The 26,205-nt window shown below is 34.5% G+C and overlaps 1 protein-coding gene across 1 annotated transcript in view; it reads right to left on the bottom strand.

Moving 5' to 3' along the window:
* Positions 1–26,205, bottom strand: part of NFXL1 (nuclear transcription factor, X-box binding like 1) — a 52,637-nt gene that overhangs the window by 14,201 nt on the left and 12,231 nt on the right. The window contains exons 7-18 of the mRNA XM_065877687.1: positions 25,815–25,976; positions 25,612–25,712; positions 24,914–25,028; positions 23,152–23,276; positions 22,400–22,522; positions 18,953–19,043; positions 11,168–11,288; positions 10,778–10,937; positions 9,950–10,041; positions 4,194–4,215; positions 3,629–3,769; positions 707–873 (exon numbers count right to left, since the gene is read on the bottom strand). Coding sequence (XP_065733759.1) covers positions 707–873; positions 3,629–3,769; positions 4,194–4,215; positions 9,950–10,041; positions 10,778–10,937; positions 11,168–11,288; positions 18,953–19,043; positions 22,400–22,522; positions 23,152–23,276; positions 24,914–25,028; positions 25,612–25,712; positions 25,815–25,976 — 1,420 coding nt within the window. The remainder of the gene's footprint in view (positions 1–706; positions 874–3,628; positions 3,770–4,193; positions 4,216–9,949; positions 10,042–10,777; positions 10,938–11,167; positions 11,289–18,952; positions 19,044–22,399; positions 22,523–23,151; positions 23,277–24,913; positions 25,029–25,611; positions 25,713–25,814; positions 25,977–26,205) is intronic.

The following is a 26,205-nucleotide window of genomic DNA, read 5'->3' as shown; positions in this document are numbered from 1 at the left end:
CAACAAAGACCCAACGCAGCCAAGAATAAATAAATTTTAAAAATTTATGTATATAAAAAAATTTAATTCTGAGTAAAATATACTTACAAAAAACCCACTTTATAGACTTAAGTGAAATGGAGCTCAACAAGTTAGGTTAATTACATATTTGATCATGATAAACAGAAAAAAATGTAATTTTTTTCTCCCTCTGCATAATCCACAAGGAAAAAATTTCATTTTTAAGTAAGGAAAATATAGAGGTCATATCCTAGTATGATAAATGCTACAACAGCAACATTTGTAATAAACAAAAGCTACCTTTTAAATCTATGATTTAAAAACTGTGCCTAAGTAACTATCTGCAAGTCAACTTTTGATCCAACAAAACTCTGGCTGACACTGTTATCTGAAAAATCTGCTATAGGAGTGCTTCTCCTGTACTTTTTTAAAGCAAATTTTTTTTCTAACAAAATCTTATACAGAATCCCCAAGTGGAAAAAAGCAGAACTGTCCTGGTTGAAATCAAGGTAAAGTATCTAGAAGATGAAATAGTCTACACTTCTTTCTTCCAGATCTCTACTGGAAAATCTAGGTCTAAGGACCAGCCCCTAAGGACCATACTGAAAAATATTCCTTGAAGTATTCTATAAAGGGTTCTGAATTATGAAAATATACCAGTTAAAATGATTTTAGTAAAACAAGAATATTTCTTCAGTCCACTTACCTACATTCCACATAAAGACTTGTGATCTTGCAGTGACATTTTACTCTAAGCATCTGAACACAGGGAGGACACTCTCCAGGGTGACATGGCAAAACACACGGATGAGGACAACCTGGCGGCCGTGATTTAGAGCACCCTTCTTCACATTGAAGGCATTCTGGGCCAGCCTGATAAGTACCAAGGAAATAAGTCATCTAAATACAGAAGTCTAACATTTCTATATATGTTAAAGTTATAAAATTTATATATCCCATTAAAAGAAAGTACTTCTGTAGCTCTTAGAAATACAGTTAATAAAATGGTGCCATGCTTTCACTCTTTTAAAAATATTCAAAATGAATAATAGCAAGATCATCAATAGGACCATTATTCACAAAGATTTTGATGTCTACAAACCTCATTTGATCAAACTACCTCACCTTTAAAATGGACTTGTGATTACATGAAGCATCCCTATTAAAATATAAATTACTTCTTAGTCAGCGGCAGAAAAAAAAAAAACAGAGTAAAAACATTTTCCACCCAAGAAGCATGATCATCACCTAACTAAAAAAGCAACACACAGGCTTCCCTGGTTGCGCACTGGTTAAGAATCCGCCTGCCAATGCAGGGGACGTGGGTTCAAGCCCTGGTCCGGGAAGATCCCACATGCCGCGGAGAAACTAAACCCGTGCGCCACAACTACTGAAGCCCGTGCACCTACAGCCCATGCTCCACAACAAGAGAAGCCACCACAGTGAGAAGCCTGCACACCACAGCGAAGAGTAGACCCCGCTCGCCACAACTAGAGAAAGCCTGCGCACAGCAACAAAGACCCAGTGCAGCCAAAATAAAATTAATTAATTAATATAAAAAAGAAAATTAATTATCTCTCTTTCATAACCAATTTTTAAAAAGTCACTTGGGAATCTTGTTAAAATGCTGAGGCGGGGCCTGAGATTTTGCATTTTTAACAAGATTCCAGGTGATGCCAATGCCACTGGTCTGCAGACAACACTCTGTGTGGCAAGGGTCTGTAGCATACATAATATAGAAGAAATGCATGTGTATATCTATGCATGTGTGATTATGTACGTATACATATGTTTTCTTTTTTATTTGTTTTTGATGACAGACTTTCCTCAAAGAGAAAATATCCTCATTCTTCTTGCAATCAGTCAAAAAGTATTTCAGCCCATGTTTGCTTGCGAAATACACACCATTGCGATTGCCATCACCTTCACACCTTTCCCCAGTTAACCACATTCCCACTCACTACAGCCAATGAATTAGGGTTATATTTGCTGTTAATGGTATCAATCAGAGCCATCCCACATAAGAATGGCATTGACTGAACTGAGATCTGAGGGTAAGGCAAGGGAAGGAAAGAGACTAGAACAGAGGTAAGAAGCAAAAGAGCTTTGATTTCAGTTAATTCAATAAACACTTATTGAATACCTGCTGTGTTATAGGCTCTGTGCTATACCTCAAGGTAGAAACTGCATTAAAAATTCCAAGGGCACTTGGGTCAAGAGAGACCTATTAAGAGCCTTTCTCCAGTGGGTCTCAATTGAGATGTTACAGTAAGGAATTAATTTTTAAAGTTTCTGAATTATTTAACCTTTAATACATAAATTAGAATGATTGCAAAGTTATCCCCCAAAATAATATAATTTCCACTCACTTACACTGCAGTAGCCTTCCCTGAGTGGGAGATAGGGTGGATTTGTAGCTAAATTGAGAAGAATTGCACATAACTTATAACCCATATTTCACCACAGGCACTGATGCCTAGGAAGCCATGTTGGGATAAACCAAGGTAATTCCCCAAACATGTCATATCACTTCTTAAAATGAGTTTTTTCTGATTCATCTGATATTCTGGAAGTCTAATGGAAGAAAGCCATACAGTAGCTATTCTCTAACTAGTTAAAGTGGTTTTGAATCATTATGTTAGTTTGATTTTATAATTCCAATATCTTTTTCATTTTATCATGAGAATATTTTTATTGAGGATCAAGGCATGACTCAGTGAAGAAATTATAAGCAATACGATTTACATATATATCTGCACATGAGGAAGAATGATACTATAGACATTTATGTTGTCATGCATTACAATTACCAAATCAAAGACCAAAATATCTAATATTGCAAGTGAAATTTTCAATAACACAATTCATAATAATAATTTAAACACCTGTAAATGTAATGTTACTTAATAATAAAATTAAGCTTAAAATCTTTGGCTTATTCCTCATTAAGCACACTTGCTAATATTATTATGATTCCCTATAGAATGGAAACCTAGGAAAAAACATTATTTTAAAAATAAAATTTAGTATTAATTAAAATTTGATTAGCTACATTTGTTTTTCCTTGTGAAATGGCAATTTTTAGACATCTTTGAATGGTTGATTTCTCATATGCTTGTAAAATGCTTTCAGTAAATTTCACATAACTTATACATATCCTGTATCTGTGATGGTATTTACTTCCAACAAAAGATTGAGAATTTATTAAAACTGTGAACATCTACCCCATGTATTCGGTTTAAAAAACAGCTGACAGCAAATGCTCCACACTAAACTTAGAGATATAAATGGATAGCAGTAGAGGTGATACTGCTACTTACTATCTAAAAAGAGACACAATTTCTGTACTTTTATCATAAAATCAAACCTTATGTATTAACCCAGGTATAGCATGTAAACAGTACCAAATTAAAAGGCATATTCTTATGAACTAGCACAAAGATACAGAGAGATATACACCAAGTTGTTAAAGTTGGTTGTCTGAGGAAAGGCAAGGAAGGAGAAGGGATGAGGGCAAGAAAAAGGAAAGAGAAGTTATAGCAAAATGGAAAATATTTATGGCAAAATTACTGAAAAAAATGTTTCAAGCATACTGTAAGCATGTACACATTCAACTCAAGGACATTACCTTGTTTTTGTCAGTGCAGGAATCAATTTCAGTTACTTTGTGGCACTCTTTCATACATGTATGATTCTGACAATCTAAGGTTCGTCCACAAACTCTCCTACAAGAGTAGGGTCCTACAGTGTGGCATGGTAGTGGGCTCACCTTAAAATTTAAGAAAAAAAGGAAAATCAGCAACACAGACATGCACACACAACCTATTGGAAGCATGTTTCAAAAATGACTCTGTTATCATTTGAGAACAAGTTTCATCTAATACATTTTCATTAATAATTGTTATTATCAAAATCAAAGTAACCTATCCAAAAAAATCCAAAGAATGAATGCCAAGGAGCAAAACATTCTATTCCTAAAAGGGAAATTCAATGTAATGATTCTGCAGTGAATGCATATACATAGGCTAATTCTCAAATAAAAGCACTGTGTATTTTTAAAATTAGTAGACAAACTCTTGTACTCTTTAGAGCACTAAAAAGACAATACATTGACTTTGTTATTTCTAACAACCATCATATAGAAGAGGTACATAGATTACAAGCTTTACTTAAAGTTTGTGCCTGTAACTCACCTCATGCTTCCCAAGACATTCCCTGAAAGACAAAAATAAAATGAAATGAAACATTATACAGTCTTCAAAAGAATATTTTTAAAGCAAAGATGCTAACTCTACTAGTTTTTTTGTTAAGAATAAAAAATAAGCACATAGGTTGCAGGATACAAAGTTAATATACAAAAGCCAATTGTTTTCCTATATACCAGCAATGAACGACTGGAATTTGAAATTAAAAACACACCACCATTTATACTAGCACACACAAAAATGAAATACTTAGATATAAATCTAACAAAATAGATACAAGATTTATATGAAGAAAACTACAAAACACTGATGAAAGATCTAAATACATGGAGAGATATTTCATGTTCATCTATAGAAAGGTGCAATGCTGTTAAAATGTCACGTCTTCCCAACTTCATCTAGATTGAACACAATTCCAATCAAAATCCCAGGAAGTTATTTTGTGGATATCAACAAACTGATTCTAAGGTCTATATAGAAAGACAAAAAACCCAGGATAGCCAACACAGTACTGAAGAACAAAGGCAGAGGACTAACACTACCCAACTTCAGGCCTTACTATAAAGCTACAGTGATCAAGACAGTACAGTACTGGTGAAAGAATAGACAAATAGATCAATGGAACAAAACAGAGAGCCCAGAAATAGACCCACACAAACATAGCCGATTGATCTCTGACAAAGGAGAAAGGCGATCAAATGGAGAAAGGGTAGTCTTTTCAACAAACGGTTGGTGCTGGAACAAAGGAACATCCACATGGAAAAAAATACAAATAGACTTTATACATTTCACAGCAGTTAATTCAAAATGGGTCACAGACCTAAATGTGAAATGCAAGACTATAAAACATAGGAGAAAATCTAGGTGACCTCGAGTTTGGCGATGACTTTTTAAATACAACACAATCCATGAAAGAAAAATGGTTAAGTTGGATTTCATTAAACCAAAAACATCTGCTCTGCCAAAAACACTTAAATAAAAACTGGTTTTCATTAACACAAGCCACAGACTGGGAGAAAATATTTGGAAAACACGTATCTGGTAAAGAACTTGTATCCAAACTATAAAAGAACTCTTAAAAACTCAATAATAAGAAATTAAACAGCCAATTAAATAATGGGCAAGATTTGAGCAGAGAACAGACACCTCACCAAAGAGGATATACAAATGGCAAATAAGCATATGAAAAGATGCTCAACATCATATGCCATTAAAGAACTGCCAATTAAAATGAGATACCACTGCACACCTATTAGAATGGCTAAAATCCAAAACACTGACAACAGCAGTTGCTGGCAAAGATGTAGAGAAACAGGAACTCTCATTCATTGCTGGTGATAATGCAAAATGGTACAGCCACCGTGTTAGTCTGGCAGTGTCTTATATAGGTAAACATAGGCTTACCGTATGATCCAGCAATAGCACTCCTAAATATTTACCCAAATGAGTTGAAAATATATGTCCACACAATAACATGGACATATGTTCTGTGAACATGAACGTTCACAGCAGCTTTCTTCATAACTGCTAAAACTTGGAAACAACTAAACTGCCCTTCAATAGGTGAATGAATAAACAAACTGTGGTATATACATACAATAGAATATTACTCAGCAATAAAAAGAAATGAGCTATCAAGCTGTAAAAAGACATGGAGGAAACCTAAATGCATATTATCAAGTGCAATATGCTAAAAAGGCTATATACTGTGGGATTCCAACTATAGGACATTTTGAAAAAGACAGAACTATAGAGAGAGTAAAAAGACCAACAGTTTCTAGAGGCTTGAGGGCTGGGGAGGTGAGGGATGAACAGGAGGTTCTTAGGGCAGTGAAACTATTCTGTATGGTACTGTAATGGTGGATACATGAGATTATGCATTTATCAAAACTCATGGACCGTACAACTGAAAAAGTAAACCTTTACCAAGGTAAACTATAGACTTTCGTTAATAATAATGTATCAATATCAGTTCCTCAACTGTAAAAAAATTCTACTCTAAGAAAGAAATTGTATTACCTGGACAGTTCATGTGACAAATAATATTTTTCAACATATACTTCATAATAATAATTTTGTTATACATGCCACTGAAAAATCATTATATCAGAGTTAGAAGGATCTTTATACATATGTTTTTGGTTTTTAAACTGAGATAAAATTCACATACCATAAAGTTTTTACTTTTAAAGAGTACAATTCCACACTAATATAAGATATTAAGGGAAACTGCGTGTGTGTGGCAGGACCATATGGGAACTCTTTGTATTTTCTGTGAAATTTTCCTGCAAACCTAAAAAAGTCACCTAAAAAAAACAGTCTATTTAAAGAAACAAAACAAATATTTCATTTCCCTTTAAAGGGACTGGTTTAGCAATTGTCTTGTGATCCTATTCTGGCCAGTGAAATGTGAAAAGAGTTTTACTATGGGGCTTCTGGGAAAGGTTTCCTCAGTCTTTAAATAAAGAAGAAAATGATGGTTGAAGGCTTAAACAGTGTCCATTTCTCCCTTTGGAAACCTCACTAACTGGATGGGAAGTTTATCAGAAGGGCAAGTAGCCTGAGAGCAAAAAGGACACACTGAGGATAAAATGTAAAGACAGAATCCAGGCTCTTGACGATAAATCACTGAATCAACCAGATTAACCAACCATGAAGCAGCAGTTCTACCTCCAGTCTAACTGTGCAAGGCATAAATGTTACAATGTCGCTTTTTATTTAGGGTTTTTGTTACTTGAAACAAAAGGCACCCTAAATGATACAGCACATATTATATGTGTTATATGCACATGTTCAGAATTCTTTTATCACATGGCCAAAATTATTATTAAATGTAATGTTATTTTTAAAACAAGAGGGCAAGAAAACAGGAACACTGTACTCTAATATGAAATTATATTAACTGGATAGTTCATGTGACAAGTAATATTTTTTAATATATCCTTTACAATAATAATTTTGTTAGACATGTCACTGAAAAATCGTATCAGAATTAGAAGGATCTTCATATACGTTTTTCTCCTTTTTAAAACTGAGATGAAATTCACATACCATAAAATGTATACTTCTAAAGAGTACAATTCAGAGGAGTTTAGTATATTCATGAGGTTGTGTAACCACCGCCACTACTTAATTCTAGAATATTTTCATAACCCAAAGAGAAACCCTGAAACTATTAGAAGTCACTCCCCATAGTCTCCTATCCTCAGCCCCTGCAACCACTACTCTACCTTCTGTCTCTGTGGATTTGCCTACTCTGGACAGTTCATATAAATGGAATCAAACAGCATGTGGACTTTTGTGTCTGGCTTCTTTCATTTAGAATAATGTTTTCAAGGTTCATCCACGTAATATGTAAATGTATCGGTAATTCATGGATTTTTATAGCTGAATAATATTCCATTGTATGGCTATACCACATTTTGTTTATCCATTCATCAGTTGATAAAAAAATTGTTTTCACTTTTTAGGCTATTAATAATAATGTTGCTATGGACATTCATGTACAAGTTTTTATGAATCTATATTTTCAGTTCTCTTGGGCATAGTCCTAAGAGTAAAACTGCTGGGTCATACAGTAACTCTATGTTTAGTCTCCTGAGAAACTACCAAACTGTTTTCCAAAGTAGCTACACCACTTTACATTCCCAACAGCAATGTATAATGGTTCCAACTTCTCCATATCTTCACCAATACATCATATGTCTTTTTTATTTTAGCCTTCCTAGTGGATGTAAAATGGTATCTCTTGGTGGCTTTAATTTACATTTTTCTAATTAATGATATTGAGCATCCTTTCACATGTTTACTAGCCATTTGTAGATCTTCTCTGGAGAAATATCTATTCTAAGCCTTTGACCATTTTTAAATTGGATTGTCTTTTGGTCTCTCAGTCTAAGAATTCTTTATATATTATGGATAATATACAAGATATATGATTTACAAACATTTTCTACCATTCTGTGGGTTATCTTTTCAATTTTTTGATAGTGTCCTTAAAGCACAATTTCTTGATAATGTCCTCTGACTTAATTTTCATAAAGTGCAATTTATTTATCTTTTCTCTTGTTGCTTATGCTTTAGGTGTCATATCTAACAACCAATGCCTAATCCAAGGACACAAAGATTTACACCTATGTTTTCTCCTAAGAGTTTAATAGTTTTAGTTCTTACTTTTAGGCCTCTGATCAATTTTGAGTTACTATTTATATATGTTGTGAGGTAGGGGTCTGAGTTCATTTTTTTCCATGTGAATATCCAGTTGTACCAATACCATTTGTTGAGAAAAGCATCCTTTCCCCCATTTAATTATTCTGACAGTCTTGTCAAAAATTAATTGACCATAAGTGTATGGATTTATTTCTGGACTGTCAGTTCTATTCCCTTGATCTTTATGTCTATCTGAATGCCAGTATTACAGTCTTTGGTCTTCTTTAATTTCTTACAACAATGTTTTCTAGCTCTCAGTGTACAAGTCTTGGATTTCTTTTATTAAATTTGTTAAATAAACAAAATGTTTGTTCTTCTTAATGTTATTGCAAATGGAACTGTTTCCTTAGTTCAATTTTCAGATTGTTCACTGTTAGTGTATAGAAATAAAATTGACTTTTGTATATTCATCATGTTTCCTATAAACTTACTGAACTTATTTAATATCTCTAATAACTTTTGTGAAGATTCCTTAGGATTTTCTATATACATGATCATGTCATCTGAAAATACAAATAGTTTTACTTCTTCATTTTCTAGTCTAATTGCTCTAGCTAGCACCTCTAATATAGTATTGAATAGAAGTGGCAGAACAGACATCCTAGTCTTGTTCCTGATCTTAAGGGGGAAAGCTTTAAATCTTGCACCATTAAGTGTGATGATGTTAACTGTGGGTTTTCATAGATGCTCTTCATCAGGTTGAGGAAGTTCTCTTTTATCCCAAGATCGTTGAGTGTTCAAGAAAGCATGTCAGATTTTGTCAAATGTTTTTCTGCATCTATCAGCTGTCCTTTATTCTATTGATAAAGTATTAACAGTGATTGATTTGAATCAATGATTGATGAATGAATGATTGATGTTGATTCAACTTCATATTTCTGGGATATACCCAACTTGGTCATGATGTATAAATCTTTTTACATGTTGCTGGATTCAGTTTGCTAGTATCTGGTTAAGAATTTTTGCATCTATATTCAAAAGGGATATTGGTCTGCAGTTTTCCTGTGATGTCTTTTTCTGGTTTATTATCATGGAAATAGTAGCCTCACTGAATAAGTCAGGAAATGTGCCTGCTTAGTGAAGCATTGGTGTTAATTCTTTAAATGTTTGGTAGAATTCACTAGTGAAGTCACTGGTCCTGAGGTTATTTTTGTGGTAAGTTTTTGGTTACTAATTCAGTCTTTTTACTAGGTATATTCAGATTTTCTACTTCTTCTTGATTCAGTTTCAGTAGTTTGTGTGTTTCTAAGAATTTGTCCATTTATCCATGCAAACAGTAACAAAAAGAGTAGGAATAGCTATACTGACCCATCAAACTCTAGCTGGGGAAAATGACTCAAAAAGACATCTAGAGGAGCGTTTTAAGCAGTATGCAAAATATATTTGGAAAAGAATGAAACAGAAAGAGAGACTACTTTATAGGCTAGGCCTGAAATAATGATGAACTGAAGAAAGAAAAAGGGGAGAAGTTTCTCAAGATACACTTTGAACTATGTCAAAAGATTTTTTTTAAAAGCTAAAATTCTAATACTTACATAGGAATAGGCACTTGACACGGAGGACAAGGCAATGCAGTCTGAATAAACGCTGGTTCAGACGGCTGTTCCCAAGGGCCTGAAGGCTGGTGCTACAAGTAAAATAAATAACAATTTTTAAGTCAGAGGGGTTAAATCATATGGCCGATTTAAGGATCTAAGAAAAAACAGTTCCACGAATCCTCTGCTCAAGCCGGCTGAAATTTTTTCAAGTACTCAACAAATTGTGCTTATTGAGATATTTTATTCCATCCTTAAATTCTATCAGATTGTTCTCCGCTAACACGCTTATATTAAAAATTGAGCCAGATTCCAGTTTTTAAATGACAGAACAAAGGCAGTATAGACTCCTTCACTTCTCATAAGCCAAAAGAATAAAACACAGAATTGTAAAATCCAAATTCCACCAATAGAATTTAATCTCCATTATTTTGTTCACTGTTGTCTCCCCAGCACCTAGAAGAATGCTTAACACACAGTAAGAATTCAATAAATATTCACTGAATATGTGAATGAATCTTTGAGGAAACCAGGAGATATTTATAACCCTAAACTATAGTATATGAAGGAAGACTGACAAACTCATCTGTATGATGATTATAACATGACCATCACACTGTACTTGCAAACATTTTATTGATTTCTCCTTTTCTATATTGTGAATTTCTTAAGACAAAAACCAAGTATCATTTACCTTATACCCCAGCTCCTATCACAGTGTTTAACACCCAATAAGTACTTCATCATTGCTTGTTGAAATGACTAAGTAAAATTAAGAAAATATGACCCACAGCAATGCATTATGTCTTAATAGTACTGTTCCCTTACCCTGCCAGTTTGCTTTATTAATGCTTGATCATGACATGGAGCAGGACACAAGTGACCACATTTCTCCAAAACCTTTCGGCAAGGTTGATGACATGGAGGACAAGAGCCAAAGTGACAGCGATGTTTTTCTTGACTTGTATGATGGCAAGTTGGTGGTCGACTAAATCATAAAGTACAATTTTTAAAATTACTTTTGATCATTGAACGATTATATCTAAAGTGCAATTATCTATTTATATACCTTCTAATTCCATACAGAATGAGCATACTGTGAATATTAATATTTTAGAACATTAAAGCAAAATTGAAAATACTAACAAAATGAAAAATCGGTATGAATTTAAATCTGTAAGACACCAGATATAAGTCTGTTCAGAGCTTTGTACTAACCTGCACTGCTCTTTGCACTTGGGGGGTCTTGTGGTACGTTCTCGGCCACAGGGTACTGTCACCTTTGTATTACCACAATTGCACTTCACATCTACAGTTTCTGGGCAGGGATAACAGCTACCTGAAAAAAAGGTCTGAAACTTAAAGAGAAATTTCCTTAACTACCCAAATTCCCATCAATAGTAGAATCAATAAGTTTAGTATATTCACACAATGGGATACTCTAGGATGAGAATAAATGAATGAACCTCACACATATAACATTGAGCAAAAGAAATCAGACACCATCAATATACAGTATATGATTCCATTTATATAAAATAAACAGGAAAAACTAATCTATGCTGTTCAAAATCAGGATGATGATTACAAAGGACACAAAAAGTTTGGGAAATGCTGGTAATGATCTGTTTAATAATCTGAGTTCTGGTTATATGGTTATGTTCAGTTTATGAAACATCATCAAGCTGTACACCTGCAATTTGTATACTTTTCTATATCTACACCAGTACTTCAATAAAAAGCTTTAGAATTTTCTTTAAAATTTTCTAAAAGTTCTGTTCTAAATAACAAATTTAACACATTACTCATTCAAAACTACACCAGCAAAATGGAGCTAAGTCTTTGGAAAATCTAATTTAGCAATAATCTTTCTGGCTTAGTTTCATACATACATCTACTCAAGTACATTATTTTTAAATAAATTCTCCAATAAGAGTGACTTCTCTCATAAGGTTATTAACAAGTACAGTCAATTTTCCATTACTCATGCTTTGCGAAAGACTCTAAAATCTCATTTTAGGCTATAATTCCAAATACTTCTCTTCTCAACATTTCAAAAGGAAACATTTTTAGGGTTTCAGCTTTTTACCTTCTTTTGTTATGGGTAGAAATACACAAAGACCAATTGAAAAGAAATCTTTTAAACAAGCTATAAAGTTCTCTCCAAGGCTTTGACATCATCCTAAGGGCTTTCTTCCCACTCTAGTTTTCCGAATAGGCTACCCCATTAGAAATGAAATAGTAAGAAAGGAAGGGCTTCCCTGGTGGCGCAGTGGTCGAGAGTCCGCCTGCCGATGCAGGGGACACGGGTTCGTGCCCCAGTCCGGGAAGATCCCACATGCCGTGGAGCGGCTGGGCCCGTGAGCCATGGCCGCTGAGCCTGCGCGTCCGGAGCCTGTGCTCCGCAACAGGAGAGGCCACAACAGTGAGAGGCCCGCGTACCGCCAAAAAAAAAGAGAAAGGAATAAAGAGTCTTCAACTAGGAAGTAAGTATCTCAAGAAATTGCTGCCTAGGTGTCAGGTCCAAGCAAAATACTGAATAGCAATTAACCTGATAAAAAGCAGATTAATGATGAAAAATAGTCTGGTTAAAAGCCTCTATTAGTTCAAAACAGTTCCCTAAAACAAAAGAGGTTAAGAATTTTGATTCAAATAATGATCACAGAAAAAGAAATAAAGTAAAAAGCACCACAGGGAAAAAACACACGTGTATTATACAAATTATCAAATTTATACTTCAGTGTTTTGATAACTATAATCCAGTAAAGTATTATCTTGATGGTAATGCAAGCCAAGTTATCCTGACTCACATGATCAAACTTTATTTTGGTCTTTCCAAAAGAAAATTTGATGTCACATTTTAAAAAAAATTAATAGTGACATTTATGTCAGTTCTTACTCAGCACATTATATTAATTTCCATACTTAACAATGATAATTTTCATTCACCTTCAGCAATCAAAGAGAAACTTATCAAACATAACCTTTTTGCCGCCCTAAACTACAGCATCACTTTTCCTTTTTTAAAATTAAATCTTGAGAATAAGGGATAATTTCCCTGAACAGTTTTCCTAATGAACTCATTACAGACACCTGTACAACATGACATAAATTCATGTAACTTCAGTGATAATATTTTTTAAATGAAAAAGGAGCATACAGAGTATAAATACAGTGACTAGTGCGTCAAAAGTCCAGTAATTCTAGAACCATAACCATAGAAGGCCTTAAGCTTTAAAGAACTATAAGTCAAGCTTTCATATATTCACAGCGCAAACATGCACGTAACACCCTCTCCCTATGAGTTACAGTACAACTTGATTATGAAGGTATCTAGAATAATGGAAAATGACATAAAATAATGATTCTATGTATCTTATGTAACTGAGTATTAAACAAATGGTAAGAGTTGCACAACGGTATCTTCACACACTTTCCATTAAGGTAAATTTTTTTTAGGGGCTACTAAGTTTCTTTTCTAAAAAATAAACATTCTGCCAAAAACTAATTAATAATAATTGAACCTGGATCTGATCAAACCTCTAGCCCCACTAACAGTTTATAGAAAATACAGAGGAAAATGTCAAATAGTACCGCGGAGATGCAATCTGCAAAATCCAGACTCTGTGAAACTAAATAAAACAACCTAGTTTCTTAAACAAGTGACAAAGGAAAATATATAAAAAGATGGAAAATTATAGAAAAAGAGGGAAATTACAGATTCATAGACTTTAGAGACATCAACCAACTACAATGTCAATCTTATTAAGGTTTCTCAGTCATACAAACTGAAGTAAAAAATGAAGGCATTTATGAGACAAAAAGATATGTGAACACCAGATATTTGCTGATATTAAGAAACATTAACTATTTTCAGCTTAAGAATCCATCTTTCAGAGATGCATATTGAAGTATTTATGGGATTTGCTTCAAAATAATACAAGAGGGGGATATGCTTTCAACATTTCTCCACTAAGAATGATGTGTGCTCTGCCCTTTTTGCAGATACTCTATATCAGGTTAAGGATGCTCTCTTCCATTTCTAGTTAAGTTTTCATCATATATGGATGCTGAATTTTATCAACTGTTTTTCAGACATTTACTAAAATGATCTCATTTCTCCTTTAATCTGTTAATGTGATGGAAACATGTTATTAGATTTACTAATCTTAAACCAACCATACATTACTGCAATAAACCCAACTTGGTTATGATACATTAAGGTTTTGGATAGCTAATACTGTAGTACCAGATAGCTGGATTTGAGTGGCAAAAACTTTAATATTTTACAAACATGTTCATCAGTTAAGACTGGCCTGTAATTTTCCCTTACTTTCCTTGAAAGATGATATAATGAGCTGGAACACATTACTTTTTTACATACACTATCAAATAGTTCACAAAGAGATTAAACTTATACATACTTTAAAAGTTCATTTGTTAAAAATCATGTGTAAAAATCACCTAGGCCCGGTGTTTTCTTGGTGAGAAAATTCTAAACTACTGATCCAATTTCTTTAATGGTCATACAACTAGTCAGGTTTGCAACTTAAAGTGAAGGCTATGTTTTAACAGTGGTCTCCAAGGCCCTATACATATTCTCCTTTCCCCAGCAATCATTTATTGCACCATCTCTCTGACCTCGTCTCCTGACATGTGTCCCCCTGAGCAACCACTTCAGTCCTCCTTCAAATGTTCCTGTCTCAAGGCCTCTGTAATCAAACTACCCCATCCCCATTTCCCCAGGGCTTGATCCCTACTTCTCTCAGGATTCCCCACACATGTCATTCTTTCAGAGTCCTACTCTGACCACACTATATAAAACAGTATATACCATCCCAACTATCACAATTTTACTCTAATTTTCTTTCTATACTTGTCACTATCTGATATTCTATATTAATGTGATTATTTACTTGTATTCTAATTGAGGGAGAATTAAAAAGTAAGCTCCATAAAAGCAGGTACGTTGTCAAAATTGTTCACTCGTAATTCCAGTGCCTGGTACTTAGTAGACACTCAAAAATACTTATTGAATGAATGACTAACTTTAGAATGTTAATGAAATTCAAATTTAATGGGTCAGTGATATATTATGACTACAAAAGGAAATAAAATCTTTTTACATGAGAACCAAAAAACCAGTTCTAAACTTTACAATTTAAAGACATTTGGGCTTCCCTGGTGGCGCAGTGGTTGAGAGTCCACCTGCCAATGCAGGGGACACGGGTTCGTGCCCCGGTCCGGGATGAACCCACATGCCGCGGAGCGGCTGGGCCCGTGAGCCATGGCCGCTGAGCCTGCGCGTCCGGAGCCTGTGCTCCGCAATGGCAGAGGCCACGGCGGTGAGAGGCCCGAGTCCCGCAAAAATAAATAAATAAAGACACTGACATTTTTGGATTGGGTTGTTTGTTTCTTTGATATTGAGTTGCTTGTATATTTTGGAGATTAATCCTTTGTCAGTTGCTTCATTTGCAAGTATTTTCTCCCATTCTGAGGTTTGTCTTTTCGTCTTGTTTATGGTTTCCTTTGCTGTGCAAAAGCTTTTAAGTGTCATTAGGTCCTGTTTACTTTTGGTTTATTTCTATTTCTCTAGGAGGTGGGTCAAAAAGGATCTTGCTGTGATTTATGTCATAGTGTTCTGCCTATGTTTTCCTCTAAGAGTTCTATAGTGTCTGGCCTTACATTTAAGTCTTTAATCCATTTTGAGTTAATTTTTGTGTATGGTATTAGGGAGTGTTCTAATTTCATTTTTTTACATGTAGCTGTCCAGTTTTCCCAGCACCACTTATTGAAGAGGCTGTCTTTTCTCCACTGTATATTCTTGCTTCCTTGATCAAAAATAAGGTGACCATATGTGCGTGGGTTTATCCCTGGGGCTTTCTATCCTGTTCCAATTCTCTATATTTCTCTTTTTGTTCCAGTACCATACTGTCTTGATTACTGTAGCTCTGTAATATAGTCGGTAGTCAGGGAACCTGATTCCTCCAGCTCCGTTTTTCTTTCTCAAGATTGCTTTGGCTATTTGGGGTCTTTTGTGTTCCCATACAAATTGTGAAATTTTTTGTTCTACTTCTGTGAAAAATGCCATTGAAAGTTTGACAGGGATTGCACTGAATCTGTAGATTGCTTTGGGTAGTATAGTCATTTTCACAATGTTGATTCTTCCAATCCAAGAACATGGTATATCTCTGCATTTGTATCATTAATTTCTTTCATCAGTGTCTTATAGTTTTCTGCATACAGGTCTTTTGTCTCCCTAGGTAGATTTCTTCCTAGGTATTTTCTTCTTTTTATTGCAGTGGTAAATGGGAGTGTTTCCTTAATTTCTCTTTCAGATTTTTCATCATTAGTGTATATGAATGCAAGAGATTTCTGTGCATTAATTTTGTATCCTGCTACTTTACCAAATTCATTGATTAGCTCTGGTAGTTTTCTGGTAGCATCTTTAGGATTCTTTATGTATAGTATGTCATCTGCAAACAGTCAGTTTTACTTCTTCTTTTCCGATTTGGATTCATTTTATTTCTTTTTCTTCTCTGATTGCTGTGGCTAAAACTTCCAAAACTATGTTGAATAATAGTGGTGAGAGTGGGCAACCTTGTCTTCTTCCTGATCTTAGTGGAAATGGTTTCAGCTTTTCACCACTGAGAACAATGCTGGCTGTGGCTCTGGCACATATGGCCTAAATAGACATTTCTCCAAAGAAGATATACAGATTGACAACAAACAAATGAAAGGATGCTCAACATCACTAATTATTAGAGAAATGCAAATTAAAACCACAATGAGGTATCACCTCACACCAGTCAGAACGGCCATCATCAAAAAATCTACAAACAATAAATGCTGGAGAGGGTGTGGAGAAAAGGGAAACTTCTTGGGTGGGAACTGTGGGTAGGAATGTAAACTGATACAGCCGCTATGGAGAACAGTATGGAGGTTCCTTAAAAAACTAAAAATAGAACTACCATACGACCCAGAAATCCCACTACTGGGCATATACCCTGAGAAAACCATAATTCAAAGAGTCATGTACCACAATGTTCATTGCAGCACTATTTACAAGAGCCAGGACATGGAAGCAACCTAAGTGTCCATCGACAGATGAATGGATAAAGAAGATGTGGCACATATATACAATGGAATATTACTCAGCCATAAAAAGAAACAAAGTTGAGCTATTTGCAGTGAGGTGGATGGACTTAGAGACTGCCATACAGAGTGAAGTAAGAAAGAGAAAAACAAATACTGTATGCTAACACATATATATGGAATCTAAAAAAAAATGGTTCTGAAGAACTTAGGGGCAGGACAGGAATAAAGATGCAGACATAGAGAATGAACTTGAGGACACAAGGAAGGGGAAGGGGAAGCTCAGACAAAGTGAGAGAGTGGCATGGACATATATACACTACCAAATGTAAAATAGATAGCTAGTGGGAAGCAGCTGCATGGCACAGGGAGATCAGCTTAGTACTTTGTGTCCACCTAGAGCGGTGGGATAGGGAGGGTGGGAGGGAGATGAAGGAGGGAGGAGAAATGGGAATATATGTATATGTATGGCTGATTCACTTTGTTATACAGCAGAAACTAACACACCATTGTAAAGCAATTATACTCCAATAAAGATGTTAAAAAAATAAATAAATAAAAATAAAGACACTGACAAATCAGATAACATCCACAGGGAAATGCCTATGGGGTTAATATATCTGCCATTTTTCCTAATGGGGAGGCAATATGGTATAACTGAAATATTATTAAACTTTGGGTTCACATCCTGACCCTGCAACTAGTTCTATGACCTTGGGCCAACAGTCTCTTTGCCTGCTTCCTCCTTTTACAAAACAACACTAATACCTTCCAAGATTCCTAAAAGGATTAAGACATTAAGGGAGATATCTAGTATCCACCTAATCCCAAAGGAAGACAACAAAAAACAGTACAGTAGTTTTTCCCAGGTCACAAAGCTGTTATTGTGTTGGCCAAATTTGTTCAGGTTTTTCCACAGATATGGAAACACCCAAACAAACTTTTTGGCCAACCCAGTACTACGTTCACTTTTGACTCAGGACCTCTTAATTTAAACCCATGCTCTTTCCACTACCTTATACTATCTTTCAGTAGATTCCATTTCATACCAACATACTCCAAATGAGTGAAGTTAACTCAGTTTTCAATCTCTAACAACTTAGGCACCCCTGAGACCCTTTCAGGTGGTCTGCAAGAATTTATGTACATAGATTAGAATTTTCCAGAAGCTATATGACAAGGGATTATCACAAGAGATTGAATGCAGAAGCAGATATGTGAATCCAGCTATCTTCTATTAAGCTAGACATTAAAGACATTTGCAAAAATGTAAAACAGTATCATTCTTCTCACTAAACTTTTTTTAGAAAGTAGCTATTTTTCACAAAAAAGTTACTGTATTAAGATGTAATGGGTACTATGGTACTATTTTTCAATAAAATAATAAATATTATTATATTTTAATTTAATTTCAAATACAATAAATATCAGTAGATAAAATCCACATTAACTAAAGGTCTTTGGGCCCAAAAAGAGTGTAAAAGGTCCTTGAGACCAAAAATTTTGAGAACCACTGGACAGAATATATACAATCCTTTACTAGATTTAATTTCATATCAATGTCTAAAATTCAAAATACTACTGAAAAACCTATTAATTAACTTAAAAACTATGTGGGGAAGGTTGGGTAGAAGTAAGGAAACAACATGGTATTATTGAAAGAACAGAAGTTTATATTCAAAAGGTGTGGGTTCAAATCTTGGCTATAATGCCTTACTAGGTATTTCCCTAAGTAAATCACTGAATCCTCTTCAGCTTAAATTTCCTCATCCATAAAATAAAGATAGTGGCAACTGCTCTAACTTCTCAAGATTGCTAAGAGTAAGATAATAAATGTGAAAGCTCTCTATCAACGAGAAAGCACTATGTAAATATAAACATAAAATTACAGCTGTTGTTAAATTTTACCTCTATGGCAGACAGATGGACACTTATGGTTTCTACATCCTAAAGTCCGTCCACAGTTTTGATCACAAGGTGGACAGTTTCCAGGGCAACACTGAAGGGAAAGCAATACATAAAGAACAGGTAATTTGAAAACCGTACGTAATATGAATGTCATTACTAGTTATTCACAGAACTTAGGGAAATCAAAAGATAGTTCTTTTCACTATGAGAATAAAAGTATTCAAGAATATCAACATTCTTGTGTAGAATACGTTGTACTAAGAACTTATAAGTTTAAGTAGACAATGACCTAATTTAGTGAAGTCAAGCTAAATTTTCTTGCCCTTTAGTTAATTATTCTATGACTTAAAATAGTTCCATAAGATAGTTTCTCTTCTACTTATCTACACAGAAATTGACAACACTAACCACAGGAATGGATCTGGTCAAACCCTATAGTCAATTCAGGCAAACAATCTGGCTATTTTTAAAATTTAATTACAATAAAACCCATTCAATATATAGATTAGTTTGGCAGTTATTTTCAAACCAAAGAGTCAGAGACTAACTAAAGGAAAGAAGGAGAGATAGGCTAATTGCTTCTAGTGCTGTTTTGTTACTCCCTGATTTCCAATCTGTGAGAAATATAGCTGTCTATGACCTGTCCCAATTTTCATTCATGAACACAAGGCAACTACTTAAAGTTCCATCTTACCATTCTAACTCCTTGACAAACTTTGGAAAGGAAATACAGACTACAATTTTCTTAAAGAAACAGGTTTTTAACCTACTTCAGAACAAGTTTCAGTATATAAAAATAGCTCAAAACAAAGTACACATTATTGAAAAGCAATTAAAAGTTAAAATAGTTCATTCAATTAAGCAAATATTTACCAAGTAATACTATGTGCCTATCACTTTCCCAGTGGCAGTGGGAAAAAAGAAGGTTATGTGGTCCACAACATGAATAAGCCTTTAGATGTTTGTTTCTCACCATGATGAGTAATAATGACCAGATTTACTCTCCTGCCTTAAACAGCTAGAAAATCAGACAAAATATTTGAAACAGCAGTTTTTAGACATTAGACAACTAGGCAGCACAGGACAGAAACCCCTATGAGAACAGAAACAAACAAGGTGAGTCCTATGATAGCACAAGCTTAGACCTGGACACAAGGAAAAAGATCACAAGCAGAATCCAGTGGTCTTACCAAGTTAAGGAGACAAAATTCATAGTTCAGAGAGGCAAGTGTGGTTAGAATTTGTGGAGAAGTGGTAGCACAAAGCATGAAGTTTATAATGTCTGGAAACCAATCAAAAGTCACCTAGCAGTAAAGAATAACCCAAAAGGAAAAGAAAACTCAATCAACAAAAATAGACCCAGAAATGATAGATGACAGAATTGGTAGACAAGGACATTAAAATAGGCATTTGAAGTATAACCTATTCACTTATATTCAAGAAGACAGAAGAGAGCATGAGCATGAAAAGGACAGACATGGAAGATATAGAAAAAGTCACAACTCCAAGTCTCAGAGATGAAAAAATACTGTCTGAGACGAAGAAACACAGGATGGGATAAACAATGGGATTAGACAATGCAGAAGAAAATTAGAGAACTTGAAGACAAACAATATAACATTAAATGTGAAAATTAAAAGGACTAAATAATAAATGTAGCATCAGTGACCTATGGGACTTCAAGCAGCATGACATACCTGTCACTGGAGTCTCAGTAGGCAATGGGTGGGGGAAATATTTGAAGAAATAAAGATTGAAAATTTCACAAATATGATGAAAACTATAAAGACATACAAGAAGCTCAACAAAAGTTGTACTAAAGAAACATGAAGAAAGCTATACAAAGGAACATCACAAATAAATTACTGAAAACTAATGATAAAGAGAAAAATCTTTAAAAATAGCCAAAGAAAAAAGATACATTACATACAGAGGAACCAAGATAACAGAGATAGTGGAGCAATGTGTTTAAAGAATGGGAAAAAAATTGTCAAACTAAAATTCTACAGTAAAAATATTTTTCACAAACAAAGGCTAAAGACAGTTCACAAAAGTTGCAAGCATTCATGACGAGCACTACAAGAAATGTTAAAGGAAGTCCTTCAGACAAAAGAAAATGAAATCAGATAGAAACCTGAATCTATATAAAAGGATGAAAAGCACCAAAAATCATGAGTTTGATGATAAATATAAAAGACTATTTACTTTTTCACACTCTTTAAAAGATACCTGTTAAAGCAAAAATAAAAACAACACATTTGAGGTTTATAAAATATATGGGTATAAAATGTGTAAGAATCGAATAAAGGAGGTAAAATGGAATTATTGAAAGACAACACTCAAACAGAAGACACAAAAAGAGGGAAAAGAACAGATGAAAAAATAGAAAATAAATAGCAAAATTACAGACTTAAATCCAACCATTTTATTAAAGATCACAATAAATGTAAATGATCTACACCCAAATTAAATGATAAAGATTTAAAATAAAATAATTATCTAAATAAAACAATTATCTAATTGCTGTCTATAAGAAATCCACTTCAAATATAAAGATTTGAGTAAGTTCAAAGTAAAAGAATGGAAAATATATACTGTATGAACACTAAGCAAAACAAAGTTGAAATCACTATATTTAATAGATTTAAGAACAAAGTATCTTACCAGAGATAGAGGGATAATTCATAATAAAAGGGACTCAAAAAAACTTCAAATCTACAGACTCAATAAAATTTTCCAGTTGACCTTATACTGAACCAAGATTCTATAAATAAGATCTGAACAGCAGAAGTTAAGCCTCTAACATGCCAAACAAACTACCACTAACACTGCTATGATGTTTTAAAGTCAGGGAACAGGGACTTCCCTGGTGGTGCAGTGGTTAAGAATCCACCTGCCAATGCAGGCAACACAGTTTCAAGCCCTGGTCTGGGAAGATCCCACATGCCGCGGAGCAACTAAGCCTGCGTGCCACAACTACTGAGCCTGTGCTCTAGAGCCCGTGAGCCACAACTACTGAGCCCACGTGCCACAACTACTGCAGCCCGTGTGCCTAGAGCCTGTGCTCTGCTGCAATGAGAAGCCCACACACTGCGACAAAGAGTAGCCCCCAGTCGCCGCAACTAGAGAGAGCCCACGCGCAGCAACGAAGACCCAATGCAGCCAATAAATAAATTTATTTTTAAAAAATAATAATAATAAAGTCAGGGAACAGAAACAGCCAAAGAACCAAGTAGAAGGAATTATGCATAGGACAAAAAGAGACCCTTGTTATTTAACAATCTTGTAAGATTTCCCACTAATACAAACAATAATGTAGAATATTTATTAATATTTCATATGGAAAGCAAAGAATATGCCTAAGTATTTGAGGAACAAGTCAAGATGGCACTTATCATGGGCCCAAATTTTAAGAGAATTTTAAAATCAGTTTTCAAAGCTTATTACCTTTCTCCTACACTGATGCTTCTGACAGTCCCGCAACTTAACACACTTAGTTTCACAAAGATACGGTTTATGACACGGCATTCGTTTAGTATGCTTTCCACAACGACAATGCTTCTCCACTTCCTGGAAGAATCAAATAAATGCTATTAAAATTGACTTTCGTTGACATGATTTTTACACTGTAATCTCTATAATTACTAAAAAATGAAAGAGAAAATTTTAAAAGTGTTTTGTATGAAAGACTTTTTAAAAAATAAAGGAGAATTTCCTAAGACATTTGTTTGTTCCAAAAAGGCTTCACAGAATTTCCATTATTAAATTTAGTAAAAATTTGATGTTAAATAGTAAAACAACATCACATGTTAAAATCCCTTATATCTAGTTACACAATAACATCTACACATCTAGTTTCAGGAAAACAAGAAAACTGGATTATCTAGTAGTATGTCAAAACCAGAATGACATCTAGGCATTTTTTTCCCCTATCATCCCTAGGCCTAATTCATCACTGCTTTGAATATCTTCTGAGGATAAACAACCCCACACTAGTCTATAAAAATGACAACATTCAAACTTTTACCAAGCAAAACAAAAAAAAGGTAATTTCAGATTTAATTGCTGGCATACTCTCCTACTTCATCATAAATATTAGATCATGACACAGATGTTTATGAAAACAATTACAAAACAATCCCACTTGACATATTATGACAGATAGCTGTTAAAAGTAATCATTATAGGACATGACTAACTTGTCTACATGTTTCACAAGGACCTCGGTGACAACGCTGTGAACATCTGTGGATTCCACATTCAAGTACTTTGTCACAACTGTCTCCACAAGTTGGTACATCTTCTGTACAAGGCAAAGAAAACTCTAGAAGCAAACAAAAAAAATCAATATTAAAAATAACATACATTATTATAAAGTACTAATAACGTGCCATGTACTTCTGGATTCCTAGAGAATGACAGGTCTTTCAGACTATGAACTTTTGCATCTACATATTTATTGGAAAGTTAACTTTAAAGAAAATAACCCCTATATTTGTAAAGCTTATGCCTTTTAAAAAGAATTTGATACATGACAAGTTACCATTCTCAAGAAGCATATATATATATATATTTTTTTTTTTTTTTTTCCTTTCTTTGAGGTACGCGGGCCTCTCAGTGCTGTGGCCTCTCCCATTGCGGAGCACAGGCTCCGGATGCACAGGCTCGGCGGCCATGGCTCACGTGCCCAGCCGCTCAGCAACACGTGGGATCCTCCCGGCCCAAGGCATTAACCCGTGTCCCCTGCAACAGCAGGCGGACTCTCAACCACCACGCCACCAGGGAAGCCCCAAGAAGCATATTTCTATGAGCTAACTACTTCAGAAATACTTTTCTGAAGAAATGAGTAAGCCCATGTAAACCACTATGAAGAATTCTACAATATATAGAACAATAAAAAAAATTTGCTCTAAACAACCTCATAGGATGGAAGAAAAAAATAGATCTAGACTTAAAAACTATGAAACTGACCTTTAACATAAACATATTATAACAAGTGTTTGCAATAATCTTATAAATATGTGCGCTGGTACTGGTGCTGAGTCAAGAAAGTGAAGTTGAACTGTAACCCTTCTAGGCCTTTATCTCAAAGTAGCCCAAACTAAATTCACCTATAATCTAATACCCAACAATAACAATAGCTTATAATTATTAGGTTTCCTTTATGTGCTGGCCACTATACTAAATACTTTACGTGCATTTTATCACTTAATTCTCACAAGTATCTTATGAAGAAGGTACTATTATTGTCCCCATTTAACTTGAGAAAACTGCAGTTCATGAAGGTGAGATTTGAACCCACATATGCCTAGTCATTTTTTTTTTTCAAATTTTAGCAGAGATTTATTCATGGACGGAAAAAAAGGGAGAAGGGGAGAGGAACTAAAAGGAACGTATCTTGGAACACTTACATTCATCATAATCTTATTTAAACAGATTTACATGTGTCCGCACACTGTTCAGAATGGTGACCCTTGGATAATCGAAAATAATGAATCTCGAAAAACAGCCTATTATTTTCACTCTACTTCAGTTTCTTTCTGGGTTTTTTTGTCTGTTTGTTTGTTTCTTTCTTTATCAGCATGCAGAGCAATTTACTGACATTTACTTCCCCAAATGACTTTTCCTCACTGGTTGAAAGAACCGGGGAGTTGGGAGGGGGTACAGATGGAAACCAAAGGTACACCTTCAATGTGCTTTGATGGACTGAAAAGCGGTTGGTCTGAGATTGACAAGCCCCCTATTTCAGAGGCTCAGGAAGTTTGGGCCCAAAATCTGAGTTCTTAATCCACTATGCTATATTGTCCTCTCATCCAAATGTACAGAAATCTAATATCAAATTTGTATTATTATTGAAACTACATTATGAGCTCCCAGAGAAATCTAATTTAATTAGGAAAGTACTCTAATTAGCATGATAAATAATTATAATCCCATTAAAGGTTTTTTAAAAAGTCTTACTTGACTTCTGACAGGGACAGAACCTTTTCCCAGATCGAGGACATTCTCCACAAGCACCTACATGGCAAACTTGCTCACACGTATGATTACCACATGGCAGTGTTTTCCCACATACCTAAAATAAAATGCAATAAGCACTAACGACTTAAAAGTTAACAAAAGACTTTGTACATGACATAATCATTTCTCAGTCACAAATAAGCAACTTCTTTAGATTCCTCAAATTATTATGCTTTATATCTTACATAAGTATTATATGTATATATGCATAAGCATATACATACACATTTCTTATGCGCCAGAGAGTATATTTTTAAAATGTAATAAAGGAAAAAGAACATGCAGTTTCACATGGTCATCCACCAAAGATTTCCAAATGGTACTAAAACCATGCCAATTCTAAGACAATCTACAGAATCAATACTACTGCCAACTGGATTAACTCAAGAAGAGGGAAAAGAGGAAAGAGTACATACGTACTAAATCCAAAATTCAACAAATAGCTGTTAATTTGAAAAAAAATTTCCCCTGGTAATTAAAATGATATTAAATTGAAAAAGTTTCCTAAAACATGAATATAATTCATCTGAGTTGCTATTCTTCCTCTCCTTTTATCCAACTAAACCTCATTAGCATTTCTAATTGTTTATGCTTCTGTATACTTTAACACCCACTCCTCAAAATGCATATACACTTACTTGATCACAGTGCCACAGTGGACTTGCACAACTTCTTTCAGCTACTTGTTTGCCACAGACACACTTTTGCCTACTAACTCTTGGACAGGGTGGGCAACTTCCTAAAATCAAAATGATAAATTAGCCTAGAACATTATAAAAGCAACAGAGACTGCTTTGACTTCTGCTTAAGGCCAGAACACCTAACAGGTATGACCTTTTACCTGCATGACAAGGATTTTCACATTTATGTTGTCCACAAAGCAATTTCCGTCCACATGGCAGGTGACAGGACCATTCCTTAGCACTGCACCGACGAGGGATAGGTTTTGCTTTCTTACAATAACAAGTAGTTGTGACCATCTTAGGACAAGGAGGGCATGGACCTAGAATCCAATGAAAGGGGGAAAAAAAAAATCAGAAGTTAAAAGTAAAAATTTTCAGTTCCTACACCTATCAGTAATTTCTAAAGCTTTCCATACTGATACTTTAAAAGGCAATCCCTTCCAATATTTTCTTATGTAAACTTAAGTTCTGAGTTCAACTCTCACAATTTTTTTTACTTCAACATGAGAAGAAATAACCACTCACAATTAGAAATATAATATATAACTC

The sequence above is a fragment of the Phocoena phocoena genome, chromosome 5, assembly GCF_963924675.1.
Source record: "Phocoena phocoena chromosome 5, mPhoPho1.1, whole genome shotgun sequence".
Taxonomy (NCBI): Eukaryota; Metazoa; Chordata; class Mammalia; order Artiodactyla; family Phocoenidae; genus Phocoena; species Phocoena phocoena.
This window is presented reverse-complemented; position numbering and strand designations above follow the sequence as displayed.